The 15,029-nt window shown below is 37.9% G+C and overlaps 1 protein-coding gene across 1 annotated transcript in view; it reads right to left on the bottom strand.

Moving 5' to 3' along the window:
* ENPP3 (ectonucleotide pyrophosphatase/phosphodiesterase 3) overlaps positions 1-15,029 on the bottom strand; it is a 129,445-nt gene that overhangs the window by 95,961 nt on the left and 18,455 nt on the right. Inside the window, exons 2-5 of the mRNA XM_064294849.1 lie at positions 9,063-9,138; positions 5,093-5,215; positions 3,161-3,286; positions 1,459-1,519 (exon numbers count right to left, since the gene is read on the bottom strand). Of these exons, the coding sequence (XP_064150919.1) occupies positions 1,459-1,519; positions 3,161-3,286; positions 5,093-5,215; positions 9,063-9,138 (386 nt within the window). The remainder of the gene's footprint in view (positions 1-1,458; positions 1,520-3,160; positions 3,287-5,092; positions 5,216-9,062; positions 9,139-15,029) is intronic.

The following is a 15,029-nucleotide window of genomic DNA, read 5'->3' as shown; positions in this document are numbered from 1 at the left end:
CACAGTTATTTTGTGATAATCCAAATAAATTTATACTTCCCTAGGCACGACAGGTGGTTGCTACTTTATACGAATCATAGTGTTTGATTATAATGGCATAAAAAATGTATCTTCTTTTCGTTTTTATTTCTCTGACGGCTAATACGGTTGAACATTGCATTAATATTTTTATTACGTGTGATGAAGCTTATGTAAAGGCTCATTATATGCCAAGAATTATTTCATTTTATCATTAACAAAAAAATCTAAGAACACCCTGCAAGCCAGATACCGATATCATCTGCAGCTTGTAAAGGAGACAGGGAGGCAGGATCAGATAACTTACCTAAGATGTCCCACTGTCAGAAGGGGTAGGGCTAGGCTCTCAGCCCACAGTTATCTGATTTAAGAGCCCACACTCATTATACTACAGTGACCAGCAAAATAGTAAAACAAAGAAACAAGCAAACAGAAATACTAGCTTGAATGTACAGCAAGAAGGTTTCATTTAATGGAATGTCTCCAGCCACTTAAATTATGTTACTGGTGACTATTATTAATAGTGAGCAGAATTATCATTGTCTATTATACTGCATCTGTAAACATAGAGCCATACACAACTCTAAGCAGGGAGCGGGGTGGGGAGTTGAGCAGAGGAATGACTCCAGTGGAAAAAATGGAATAGAAAACGTAATAGGATTCAGTGCGCTATTTACCACCTCCTTCCCCTCCCCCATTTCTTCACCCATTTCATTTCTGGTCTTATTTTGGGCCATCAAGGACACCAAATTTACAAAACTAAATCCTTCTAAAGCCAGGTGTTCCCTTCCCCTTCTTCCACCTCACCATAATTCTCCTACTGCTTGGGCCAGAACAGTAAAGCAGCTCAAGGCCAGAGGGGCAACTGGAAGAAAGAGAAGAGCCAGTGGCCTCTGAGGTGATGTGAGGCACCTTTCCAGGGCTGGGCAAAGTCCAGAGAGCAGCCATTATAGACACGTGGAGGAGAGGCATGTGGCAGGGCGCGTTACCACCTGTGCTCATCACCTGGGCCCATCTGACAAAGTCCTACTCATTCATCCTTCAAAGTCCACCTTTCATTGTGAGGTCTCCCGGGGACAAACTTCTTTCCTTCCCCTCAAAAATAGTAAATTTGAGGTGCTAGAAAACAGTTGCGGCAGGAGTAATTTCAATATAAATTCTAGTCCTAACCATAGGACCTTAGAAGTGTTAGCATTTAATGCTTCAATCAATTTTTAAGTCATGACTGTAAGGCATGAATATACTAAATTAATATAAAAGTACTTTGTAAACCATTAACAAATAAAGTCTGACTTTGAAGCTACAAAGAGTCTAACCCTCTGATAACTTTTCTGTGTTTTGAAACGTAAATAGATTTGGGGAAATTCCACCCTACCATTCGACCACATCCCATGTGCCAAAACTGTTAAAGGAGGGTAAAAATCCCTATATCAGTCTCACCCTTCTGGACACTGAGACTGCTCGGCCGTGCTACACTCTTCTTTCACCCATCCTGTTTCTCCTGAAAAGCATAAGATCAAAATCTTTAGACTGTTGCCCCACAGATAAGAGAAGAGAAGCAAGTGTTCAATGGATGTGATCTCCTCAGACCACTTAGTTCATGTGACTCCAATAACCCATTAAATCCTATTGCACAAGAACATTACATTATGGATAAGATGGTATTAACTCTAGGAGCTAATTCGCAGTAATACAAAATTGGAGGGGAAAGGAGGTTAGGGGAATGGAGGGTATATGTTGTTTAAAAAAAACGTCAAAAGCTTGGAACGAGACAAACAGATGACAAAACACTAAACTTCATTTTAATGTTGTTCTGGGCATTGTCTAAAAGGACCATCTATAAATTATCTAATTACTTAGGTGATTTGACAATGTAACTATAAAATGTTGAATCTTTCGAGTGAGAAGACTTTACATTTATTTAAAAAATCAATGGAAATGATTAAATTAACTCCATCAAAATAACCAATCAGTGTTAATGGTAAACCCCAACATTACTTTTTAACAATTACTTTTCTTTTTTGCTAAATTCAAGCAAAATCGTGCAACGAATTTAACGCGAAAACATCACATGAAGCGAGGATCAGTCTTGAGATCAAAAGTTTCAGAGTGATAAAATTTCGGCAGTGGGGTGAAAAAGGCAGTGGGATCAATGAATTCTGTGAAAGAAGCAAACTGGAAACTACATTTGCCTTTGTGGATTCAGAGAAAATTTTTAATGATATAATATTCACTATTAAATATTGCACAGTTATTACTAAGAAAAGCCAGAAGTTGCCATTCCAGGCCTTTACATATTTCCCTTTCTGGCATCTCTTTTCAGCTAATTTTCGGTTATATTTTGTATAAAAACTAACTCATCTATTATTGCAAAACTTTTTCTACTAATAGATGATAACTCATAATATTTCTACTATAACATTTTCCTCTTATTTCAAAACTCAGAATTCAACTTAATCTCTCTTTTGTCTAAAAATTTCTCTCATGTCTACAAATATTAAAAAGTGTAAGTTAGCCTAGTTGGGTGTGGTGTTATGAAAAAGGGGGTGATAGCTTCAAGCACTTTTGTAGCTTTGCTTCTAAGTGCATTCTCCATAAATTTCATCAGATATCCTGAGGGACTGGTGACTTAAAAATTTCCACACCACTTATAAAGTGGTCCACGCAGATGGAATCAGGATTTTAATGAGGGTTTTAATCATGGCTCTACATTACCACTCTGAAGGTCCTTCATTGATCATTTAAAGATTCAGGACACAGTTGTTTCAACAGTAAAAACATTGATATAATAGACTGATATTTGGACCAGATAATCTCTTTCATAATGTTTTAACTTTAGGATTTGCCATGCAGTGTCTCAAACCACAAGTATGTATCTGCCATAGTCACTGGATTGAAAAAGACCTTGCCTTACCTACAAATATGGAGTTCTAAGCTCTAACTTCTTCTCTATGATATTTATGCTGTAAGCTCCCTTTCCCTATAGTGCACAAACCACATTTCTTTCCACAAAAAACAAATTTCATCTTTTGTTCTATATGAAGTAGCTTAAGATTCTTTGTTTTAATTTCTGCAACCCAGGCCAGCTCTAGGGTCACTGAACACACCACGACAAATGGGTTGTCAATATCGTTCTGCTTACCTTGACAAACACTCATATAATCAGTACAGCAGTCTTTCTTCTGCAAACAGTCATCCGAGCAAGAGCAAAGGCTAGATCCTAGTCTGGTCTCCCCACAACGGAATTTATTGCAGGTCCATATTCGAGCTGTAAAATTGCACAATTCTGTTCTGAGCTTTTAATTAATTTTAAGTATTCAATACAGAAGATAGAAATTTCATGCATTTTCCCCTATATTATTGTCACACTGTCAAATGCTTGGTTTATCTGCATTAAAGAAGGAAAATACATAATACAAAATGAGAAGCAATCCACCACTTTCCTTCATTTAGCAAGCATGGCAGAGAGAAATGCAACTTTGTTAACTGCAGCTCTGATCTCCCAGCAGGTATACCTCTGAGTCTGGAAAAACTATGAATACCAGTCTTATTCCTACCCAAAGGCAGGCGCTCCCAATGGTGAAGAATCGCTAGCCCTGACTGATTATTGGCACCCACAAGCAGCTTTACCCATCCTGATCTAAGGACATGGAGCAGGGAAGAGGCAGTGACAACAGAAGTAACAGGTGCACAGTCAGGTCTGCAAGAATGTAGGCAGGTCAGGATGCCTCCCAGATGACAGTGATGGAAGTGGTAGATCAGCTCTTTACCACAACTCCAGTCTTCTCTCAGGCTTGGTAGGAGATTAGTTTAAATAAATCTCACTGCCAAAAAAATTTTTTTAAAAGCAAGAGGCTGCTTCCTACTGCCACTTGCTAGGAAACTGTGACTAAAATCAAACACAAGCCCTGTGCTTAGACAATACATTAAACAGGTGACTGCTGTGTGCTGCAGTCGCATACACAGGTCTGTATCTCACATCACTTATTATTTACTAAGGAAGAAAAGATTTTTGGAGACTAAGTAAAGGGAATACAAATCTTTATGTATACTAGGTGTCTTAGTTATCTAGTGCTGGTATAACAGAAATACCACAAGTGGATAGCTTCAACAAACAGAAGTTTATTCTGTCACTGTCTAGTAGGCTAGAAGTTCAAATTCAGGGTGTCAGCTTCAGGGGAAGTCTTTCTCCCTATATAGGCTCTGGAGGAAGGTCCTGTCATCAGTCTTCCCCTGGGCTAGGAGTTGTCAGCACAGGTACCTCAGGTCCAAAGGACACATGATCCTGGCTATACTTTCTTGGTGGTGTGAGGTCCCCATGTCTCTCTGCTGGCCTCTCTCTTTATATCTCAAAAGAGATTGGCTGAAGACACAATCTAATCTCCTAGATTCAGTCCTGCCTCAACAACATAACTGCTGATAATCCCATCTCATTAACGTCAGAGAGACAGGATTTACAACACATAGGAAAATCACATCAGATGACGAAATGGTGGAGAGTCACACAATACTGGGAATCATGGACTAGCTAAGTTGACAGATATTTTGGGGGGGACACAATTCAATCCATGACACTAGATTATCACTTACCTCTGCCCTTTTCAGGGAGTGTAATGTCAGTAGATCTACTGTTCTAATCTTCACTCTCATTCAACCACAAGACCCCTCTTCCCTGACTTCCTAGAGAATTAAATATTGCAAGCTGTCTTTTCCACCTAGTATTCCCCAAATTGTGACTGGTAGAACACTGGCATCAGAATCACTGAGAATAACCGGCTGTACAAGTGAGTCTTATGCACCCTGAAGTTTGAGAACCACTGGAAATGAAACTAAACAGGATGTTTAACTTTAAGCCATTGTAAAATTCCATTGAAATGTATGTGATCATATAGCATTCTAAGTGCTGTAACAGTTATCCCTCAATCTCAACTAAATAAAGTGAGACCTCTGGGTTTAGCACTGTAAAGAGGGCAATAATAATAGATTGTGTCTGTATGGTGTCTGGGTGAACATTTGGGTATGCATTATAATAGCGCAACCAACATGCTAATGAACTTATTCTCCAAATTCATACTTGATTCCACACAGGTGTCTTCAAAATCCCAGCAGCAGTCGCCTCGATCTTTACATCCCGCGTCGCACCGGCAGCCCTCCAGCCCTCTAAATGATGAGTCAAAGCATTTCCTCCTGCAGCTGCCTGTAAAGTGAAGGAAATAAGGACACCAAAACTTAGAACTTGTCCAATATCTTATCCTTAGATGGTAGAAGCACACAGAAATACTCAGCACAGACTAGGACAAATAGATGGTTTTTATGGTGCTGTGTGAGCTGTCAGTGCAATACAATAAATAACAAGATACTGATATATATACAAGGGTTCATGGGAGCACATGGGGGTGGGGTGGGCCCTAAACCCACAACAGGGTGTGAAGGACAACCTTGAATCGTGAGAGAGGCATCAAGATTTTTTAAATCAGTGAAACTAAGGAAGGCAAATTTGGAGAAGAGCAGATAAGTCATGGTGGCTAAGGGGTAGATTAGTAGCAGAAAGTTGCCTATGCCATAGTAAGAAGTGTGAAGTCTCATCTTTGTTAATGGGAAGCCATTGAAGAGTAAGCAGATAATAAGTAATTAGATTTGTGTTTTTGAAGTCCTCTCTGGAAAATAGGTGGAGGGGCGCAAGGGAGATGACAACTCTTGTACTGAGCGGGAGATTTTAGCCAAAACCACAAATGATAAAGGCCTTAAGAAAGGTAGCAGCAGTAGACAAAAGGAAGATACAGAGCTAAGAGAAATTAAAGTGCAATTAATACAATGAGGATTTTACGTGAACAGTGAAATAAAGGAATGAGTCCAGAACAACTTTCAAGACAGGGCACAGGCCTGAAAGAAAGTTCAGTTTTAATGGATATCCAAAGATATATGTATTGCATATAAGGGCATCTGAATATTGGGTTTGAAGCTCAGGACAGAGAGAAATAAACTAAAGATACTTATTTTAGAGTCATCAACACACTAGTGGTAACTAGCAACGGGAATACTATAGATCTGATTGTTCAAGAAGCGTGCACCCAGCTATAGCTGGTTTCTCCTTACTATGTATTTCCATTGAATCTTATTTGTAATTCCCTTATGATACTTTCTTTCTGTTTCATTCTGCAAACGAGTTCTTGAAGGTAGGGAGGACATAATGGGAAAATTCAACTCTGCATACCCTGTCTCCAGCCCCTTGAAAATCATCACATAGTTGTAAACTAATTTATTCCTCAAGTATCTGTTTTAGCATCATTATGTGTAAGGCATTGTGCTAGGCAATGGGGATAAAATAATAATGAAGAGATAGTTATGGAGCATTTTATATTAATATATTCGCTTAAAAATACAATAAATGTAATAGTAACTATAAAGCAGTAGTGAATATTGGGACAATTGACTAGCTATATGGGCAGTAGAGGAGTCTCTTTATATTCTTGCTTCACAACATATATCAAAAGTTAAATTTAGAGGCTTAAGTTTTAGGGGCTTAGCAGAATATAAATGGCCCAGGAGTCAAGTAGATAAGGAGAGCATTTTAGGGGTTGCCATGAGTTGGAATCATGAGGGCAATCAATCTCGAGGGCAACTAACAAAAACAATATTCAAAAGGCACATAAAAGGTTAAAAAAGATGAAGTGTAGTATAAAAGGCACAGAGAGCAGTATTTCTCAAAATGATAGGTCTCCCTAACTCATCCTACACTTAATTTGATCCCAAGGGACGTAAAACAGAAGACTGAAATGATTTTCAAAAGAACTACTACAAAAGGTTAACATACATACGAAAAACATGGATAGCGTTTACTAGCAATCAAGTAAATGAAATACACTGTTGTTAGTAAGGTAAATTTGTAAAATCTTTCAGTCAAGTTATTTTGCAATATGAAATAGAAGTCTAGAATATTAAAATGTGAATTTAAAGAGAGGAGTGAGAGAGAGAAGGAAAGGAAGGAAGGGAGAGAGAGAGAAAGAAGGAAAGAGAGAAGGAAAGAGAAAAAGAGAGACAAAGGAAGGAAGAAAGAAAAGAAAAAAGAGGAAAAATGAAATGGAAATACAAATGTAATATTGCTATTACGTGCCTAAAAGGTGGCACAGTGGTTAAATGATCAGCTGCTAACTGGAAAGTCACCAGTTCAAAACCACCAACAGCTCCAAGGAAGAAAGTTGTGGAAGCCTGCTTCTGTAGAGATTTACAGCCTTGGAAACCCGATGGGGTCCCTAAGGGTTGCTATGAGTTGGAATCTACCTGATGGCAGTAGGCTTTTTGATTTGGATTATATGCCTAAAATCCCTGGAAAAATGTAAAATAATATGATAACCTTGGTTGCCTCTGAGCAGGGAAATGTGGTGGTGGCTATGCTACAGTAGTGAAAGGAAGGAAACCTTCAGAATGAATTATAGGATTGTATTACCTATTTTAAAGTAATAATAATTTGGGAAGTCTATTTACAAAGTGGTGGGCATTTTCTTTAAAATGTTTCTATTCAATGTCATGGATGTACTTTAAAAACAAGTATCTATCTTTTAGAAATACAAACTAAAATATTTACAGAAATGAGAAGATTTCATTTACTTCAAAATAATAGGGAGATGGGGAGGAAGGTAGTAAGGGTATAAACCAAATAAGATTGACTATGAATTAGTAACTGACGGAGCTGAGTGATAGATGCATGTGGGTTTATTATATTAGTCTTCCAACTTTTGCATGTATTTAAATTTTTTCATTATTTTTCTAAATGCTCCTATCCTTTGATCCCAGTAATTTCAGGTCTGGAATCTATCCTAAAGAAAGATACCAAAATCTATGCACAGAAGTGTTCTGCATAGTATTATCTATAATTATAAAAATATTTTTAAAAATATAATTACTCTCAATGTACATTGAGAGATGGGGTTTATCAAATTATATCTACATATAACATTATAAGCATTTCCATATGAGAGTAGAAGTTGTTAGAAAACATTATTGTTCATGATTTTAATGACTTTTGGAAATGCTTATGCCATTATCTGAAAAAAAAGCAAGCTACAAAATAGTATACAGTTCTCTCTTCTCATTAAATGTGGCTGATTGATTATTCTCATTTATTTCTTCAATCTCCCCAAATCCTACAAAAGAGTCATAAAAAGAATAGAAGAAAAAATAGATTAAAAAAACAAACATAAACACTCAAAATCAAAGAATAGAAGCAGAAAAAAAAAAAAAGCTTGAAAGAGAGAAATAACAGGATGAAGAAAGCAACAACTATGTGCCTAATGGGGACACAAGTGCCTTCTCCCCTGGGCCCCAGAGAGGAACAAGACATGGAAACACCAGGTCCTAGTAGGTGAAGGTAGGGAGGACAGGCACAAGACTAAATATAGGGGGACTGGTTGAAAGTCTGGATATGGAGCCATAGCTACCCATCAACCCCCTACCCGAGAATAGGAAGCTGACAATCCGGAAGAATTTAGAATGAGTGGCTTTCATCCCTGAGACAGCAGACATAGAGCGGGAGAGCTATGAGGAGGAAAGATAAACTAGCCTCATTCTTAAATATGAACACATGGTCACCAGCCATTTCAGGATAACAGAATAGCATGCAACATGGAAGAAGACAAAGAACAAAACAAACAACAAAGAAGAAGAAACTTGGTTGAAAAGGAAACAATGTGGGGAGCAGAAAGAGTTACACACACACACACAACTGAAATTGAGATCCTCAAAAAATAAAGATATATCTATGAAATAAGAAAGAAATGTCTAATTTAAAAAATAACATTAGAGGTACTCCTGGAAATGAAAATATGAAAGCAGTAATAAAAAATTCAATAGAGGGATGTGATATGTAGAATTAGTCTTAAGAAGATTCCACACCCTAGTCCCTGGGGTTGTAATAGATTGTTTTACATGGCAAAGGGATTTTCCAGATGTAATTAAGACTACTAATTAGCGTGAGATTGAAATAAAGTCTGCCAACAAAGAGTGAACTTGGAAGAGAAAACCCAAGTCCCAGGTAAGGGGTATACCTTGTGTCTCTGGTTTCCTGAGTCCAAGTCCTAGGCCTAATCCAAGTGACACAATCACCAACAAAGCAAGAAGAACCTGTTACAAAAAAGCAAAAGTGACCTTTACAATTTTTAAAAAATATAGAGAGGTGCAAATAACCATAGTACGTCAGTAAATACTAAGTACCCAAAGCATCCAACAATGATTAAAAAAAAAGTTGTCAAGTTGATTCCAACTCACAGGAACCCTATAGGACAGAGTAGAACTGCCCCCACAGAGTTTCCAAGGAGCACCTGGTGGATTCATACTGCAATCTTTTGGTTACCAGCCATAGCACTTAACCACTACGCCACCAGGGTTTTGTAGTACATTATTCACTTAATGCCTGAAAATGAGAAAGAAGGTTTTTAAAAGACATTTTAAATATCATTTATTACAGATCTTCAAATTAAAATATATTAGTCCCAGTGAGCTTGACTTCAAATTTAGTTAAAATAAGAATAAAACCACTGGAGCCGTTTACCTTTGCCCATTTTTCTTTCTTAACTAGGCACCTGTTTGGAGATCATTTATCTAAAAGCATTCTAGAACTGTGAAATCATTAGCTACTTCATTCCTGGGGAGCAGTTTGCTTTCCTTTTGTCCATCAAAGGAAAATGAGAGTATATAACATATGTAAGAAGCAAGAAGAGCTCAGCTGCTAACCAAAAGGCTGTCAGTTTGAATCTATCAGGAGCTCCTTGGAAACCCTATGGGGCAGTTCTACTCTGTCCTATAGGTTCACTATGAATTGGAATCGACTTGAGGGCAACGGATTTAACAGGTTAAGAATATAGTGTACAAATAATTACCTGACAAATAATCTACTTTGGTCTATAGCACAAATACATGATTCAGGGTAATTTAGAAACTGTTCAACCAAAGATTATTTATTTCATTCATTATCACTATTGCTGACAAAGCTCATCAGTGCAGTGGACTTTATGCTATGATTAGAATTCAGCTATGATATAACTAAACAGAATTCTTCTTACTGCCCCATCCTCTAAGTCCGATGATAAGCATGCTGGATAATAGGGTTTGAATAATGCATGTTGCCATCAAGAACGTGAATGAAATAGACACATGCAATCAAATAACTTATGGAAGTATTTTACAATGACCATTTTTATAGTTAAAAAAAAGTATAACTTCTTGGGAGAAAAATTGCATAAATAATAAACTACATAAACTATTGATTTAGTTTTTGTTCTGAAATCAACTGGAAAATTAACACATTTAATTTTGCGATAGAAATTAATCCAGTGCTCGTAAAAATATGTTAAAATACCATGAAACCAATTCTTATTTAAAGCCTCAAAGCTAACCCAAGGGTTAGCGATCTTCCAAGTTGTATTTATTCGGTGGCCAGCAGGGGCAGATTATCCTATAGGGAAGGCAAACACAGTGCTTACCTTGCTTATCAGATCAGCTGTAATGAAAAATTTCACATTTTTTCACATCAAAGATTCTACTTGTAGGTATGGCTGGCATCTGCCTCTTTCCCAACCCCACAGCACCTTCCCACAGAATCAAAGTCTCTTCGAATTCACGGTCCCTGACAGGGGTGGATGATCCAGTTAGCAAGGTAAGAATGGGCTTACTTGTGCTTACTAATCTGTAGTGGAACCATTTCACATGTGAAATTTCCTGAAATTTCAGATGTGAAATCGTTGACTAAAGATTACTAAGTAAACACGTTTACCTTGCTTACTAATTTGCCCCTGGTGGAGAGGATGGAGAGGGGAAGGTGAATAGAAACAGTTATTAAATAAAAGTGGATAGCAGTTAGCCCCTTGTGATGCTCAAAAGCCGCAGATAAGGGACCAGGATTACAACAAGCAACAAAATGACATTGGGAAACTTTTCTTTTGGCAAACTTCATGCATTACAGATTTACAAATTGTTGTATTTCTATTTGTATCTTATCTTTGATCCTTTCACCATTCAGACTTGCTGGAAAAATTAACATCTAGTTGTCCTTTCTGTTAGTTGTCCTTAGGATGCTTTAGAATTTTGTAATGTTAGTCTCAGTGTCCTCTGTCTTCATGTCTTTAATTCTTCCATATATTTATAGCTTGTTCTCTGCATTATTCTGAAATCTCACTGAAGGTAAGAAATGTTCCATGTTTAATCCCTTTAATTACTTAAGGTAAATATGCAAATTCTCCATAGGCTTCTTGATATTGGGGTCCATATGTGTCTTACGCCATCTTATGCTATCTACAAAGTGGGAGAATAGTCTGAACCCTTCAAATCACCGAAAACCCAACATTTGACTTTAGCTTGGCCAAAGAGTGCCAGAAGCACGGTAAATAGCTTTGCAATTTGTAAATGAAACTTTGTCTTTTGAAATTATTCTTTTGAAATACTAAGCACCTAGTATATGTACTAATATATCACTAAAAGAATACAAAGATAGTAAATAGATGGTACGTAAGTTTTGGTTCCAAGGAGTTTATAATTTCCTGAATTGATAAGATAGGATAAATATAATAAATGGCATAAGAGCTATAAAGAACACTCCAAAGTTCCCAGAAGAATAAAAATAATAGAATATATAGAAGGTTTACTTTGTTATAGTCACAGCACTCACAGTGTTTTCCACACATTGCTTCATTTACTCCTTGAAACAATGCTTTTGTGAGGCATCCTTCAATTTAACAGTTGAACTTAGGCTCAGAGGTTGTTACTTTGCCCATTGTCAAATGGCTGTTGACACTGAAGTCTAACCTAGTCATACTACATTGGGGGAAAAAAAAAAAAGAAACTATACTTTTTTCCACTCAAATTATCTTGTAATAGAACACTTGGTCTAATAGCTTCATTTTAGAAAAAAGGATCCTGAACTTCAGGTAGGTTTTCAAAAAATTGCTTGTCAGAAGTCATCAAATCAAAAAAATACCCGTTACCATATAGTCAATTCCGACTCATAGCGACCCCATAGGACAGAATAGAACTGCTCCATAGGGTTTCCAAGGAGCAGCTGGTGAATTTGAACTGCCAACCTTTTGGCTAGCAGCCGTAACTCTTAACCACTGTTCCACCAGGGCTCCCTACTTCAACTCTAATGTCTTTGTAGCCCATTGGGACCCTATAGAGTGGCTATGAGCCAGCATTCACCTGACAGCAAAGGGTTTGGGTTTTTCCTTTTTATTGGGGGGGGGTGGTCCTTGGAAACCCTGATGGTATGATGGTTAAGAGCTATGGCTGCTACCCAAAAAGTTGGCAGTTTGAATCCACCAGGCACTCCTTGGAAATTCTATGGGGCAGTTCTGCGCTGTCCTATAGGGTCACTGTGAGTCAGAATCTACTCAAAGGCAATGGGTTTGGTTTTTTGTTTGGTTTGGTTTTTGTGGCTACCAGAAGGATACTTATGACTGGGGCCATATCATACAAGGTTTCAAATGCGTGGCCTTCATTCAAGGCAACAGGGAATTCTGACACTTACTAACTCAGGAACTTAAGAAAATTAGTTAACTTCTCTAAATCTATTTTCTATCTAAGGGAGATGATATATACCTTATGGCATTTCTGTGGGACCCTCATAGGGCAGTGGTTAAGCATTTGGCTGCTAACCAAAAGGTCAGCAGTTCAAATCCACCAGTCACTCCTTGGAAACCCTATGGGGCAGTTCTACTCTGTCCTATATGGTTGCTATGAGTCAGAATCAACTCGACAGCAATGGGCTTAGGGTTAAATAACATACAAAGAGGAAGTAAATAGTAGCTATTATGAGCCCCAATGATTGAGACCTAAGCCACTCTCAGAAAGAATAAATCAGGCATTTGAAGAGGAGATAAAAATTTTAGACCTCTCAAGGTTTCCTTACTACATGCAACACTGAGGTGGAGATATTCTGGAGCTCAGGAAAGAGAAATCTGTTGGACACACTCAGAGAACCACAGCCTACAGCCACAAGAAAGGTTAAGATCACCATAGAGATTGAGATAAGTAGATACAGAAATAAGAAGACAAGGATTAGGGTTTCTTTTTCTTGGTTTTTGTTTTTTAAGGAAAACCCACATTATAATTGACAGAAGGAAAAATGGAAAATCACTTGTGGAGCCAAGGGAGCAACCATCAAAATAACAGGGAAAACAGAAAAGTCCAAATCATGAACACCAAAGGAAACTTCCTGAAAGAGGGAGTAGCACTCCAGAGAAAAGGTGTGTTACAGAAAGAGGAAGGAGCAGGAGAACTGAGAAGAGGGAAGAGGCCTTTAGACCTGCCAATTTAGAAGTTGCTGACCTTCCCAGAGAACAGAATTTATGGGGGAGGGAAGAGAAGATAAGAATAAATTAAGGAATTAAGTAAAATAAATAGAGGCAAAGTACAGAGTATTCTTTTGGAAAGGCCTGGCAGAAAAAAAAGAAGCCAAGAACCAGATAGCTATTTAGAGAAATTATTTTGTCCCTGTTTGCTAGTTTGTTTATTTGTTTTTAAATAGGGAGATTTGAGTATGTTTGTCAACAGAGGTATATATGAAACTGCTCTTTCTTCTGCCTGAAATGATCTTTTCCTTTCTCCTTTGCACTTCTCGTGATTAAATATACTATTTTTTATCATATTTATTAACACTATACATTTTAATTATCTTGATTTTTGCCTGCTTTAATAAGGACAGGGATTTTTATTTCTTCTTTTTCATTCCCAGAGACTAACCAAAAAAGCAAACTCATTGCCATCAAGTCAATTCTGACTCATAGCGACCCTATAGGGCAGAGTAGAACTGCCACATGGGGTTTCCAAGGAGCGGCTGGTGGATTCAAACTGCCAACCTTTTGGTTAGCAGTGGAACACTTAACCACTGTGCCACCAGAGCTCCTTTTTTAGATATAAGGGAAGGAAAAACAGGGTAAGTGAAAATACAAAAGATTTTAAGAGACAGAGAAAACCAATGAGGCAGCTATGAAAAAAGAAAGGAGGGGATAGATATATCACCTAGGCAAAAGCCAGAGTTTAACAACCAATTCCATGTGAGATAAAATTCAAAAAAAGCCCACATGATTTTTAGTGTGAGTAACTGAGAGAATGGTGGTGTCATTAACTAGCGAGGTAATTCAGGAGAAAATTGCAGCAGCATATAAACCCACTGCCATCTAGTCGATTCCGACCCATAGCAACCCTATACAACAGGGTCGAACTGCCCCCATAGGGTTTCCAAGGAGCAGCTGGTGGATTTGAACTGCCACCTTTTTGGTTAGCAGTAGTAGCTCACCATAGCTCTTAACACTGTGCCACCAGGGCTCCACAGCAGGGTATATAAGAGAAAATAATGTAGTTGGTTTTTGCTTGAGGTGTTGGGCAAGGGACCATCCAACAGGCATTTGAAATTGTGTGACAGAAACTCAGCAAGAGGTCAGAGTTTGTAACCTACTTGGAACTTTTGGTCATTGATATGATTCTTAAAGCCATAAAAGATAAGATTGCCAAGGGAAAAGATCTTCAGATAGGCCTTTGGGGAACACTTATGCATAATGTGCAATGAGAAGGAAGATACATCAGCAAACAATACAGATAAGGAGAAAAGCCACAAAAATGGAAACTTCAATGCCATCATGAAAATAAGGGGAGAGAAAAATTTGAAATGAGAAAGTAATCAACAGTATCTATGAACTGTTGTTATGGAGGCTCAAGCATAAGGGTTTGGGAGACTGACTTTTGAGGGGGTGACCTCTGTACACCAAAAACAAAGCCAGAGCACAAAAAAAAAAAAAAAAAAGAGCACAAGGAAGGATTAAAAACCCATTGCTATGGAGTCGATTCCAACCCATAGCGACCCTAGAGAACACAATAGAACTGCTCCAGAGGATTTCCAAGGAGCTGCTGGTGGATTTGAACTGCAGACATTTTGGTTAGCAACCGTATCACTTAACCACTGCACCACTAGGCCTCCAAGGAAGGCTTGGGGGATAAAAAAAACTGAGGCAGCAGATAGAGACAAC

This window comes from Loxodonta africana, chromosome 1 (assembly GCF_030014295.1).
Source record: "Loxodonta africana isolate mLoxAfr1 chromosome 1, mLoxAfr1.hap2, whole genome shotgun sequence".
Lineage (NCBI taxonomy): Eukaryota > Metazoa > Chordata > Mammalia > Proboscidea > Elephantidae > Loxodonta > Loxodonta africana.
This window is presented reverse-complemented; position numbering and strand designations above follow the sequence as displayed.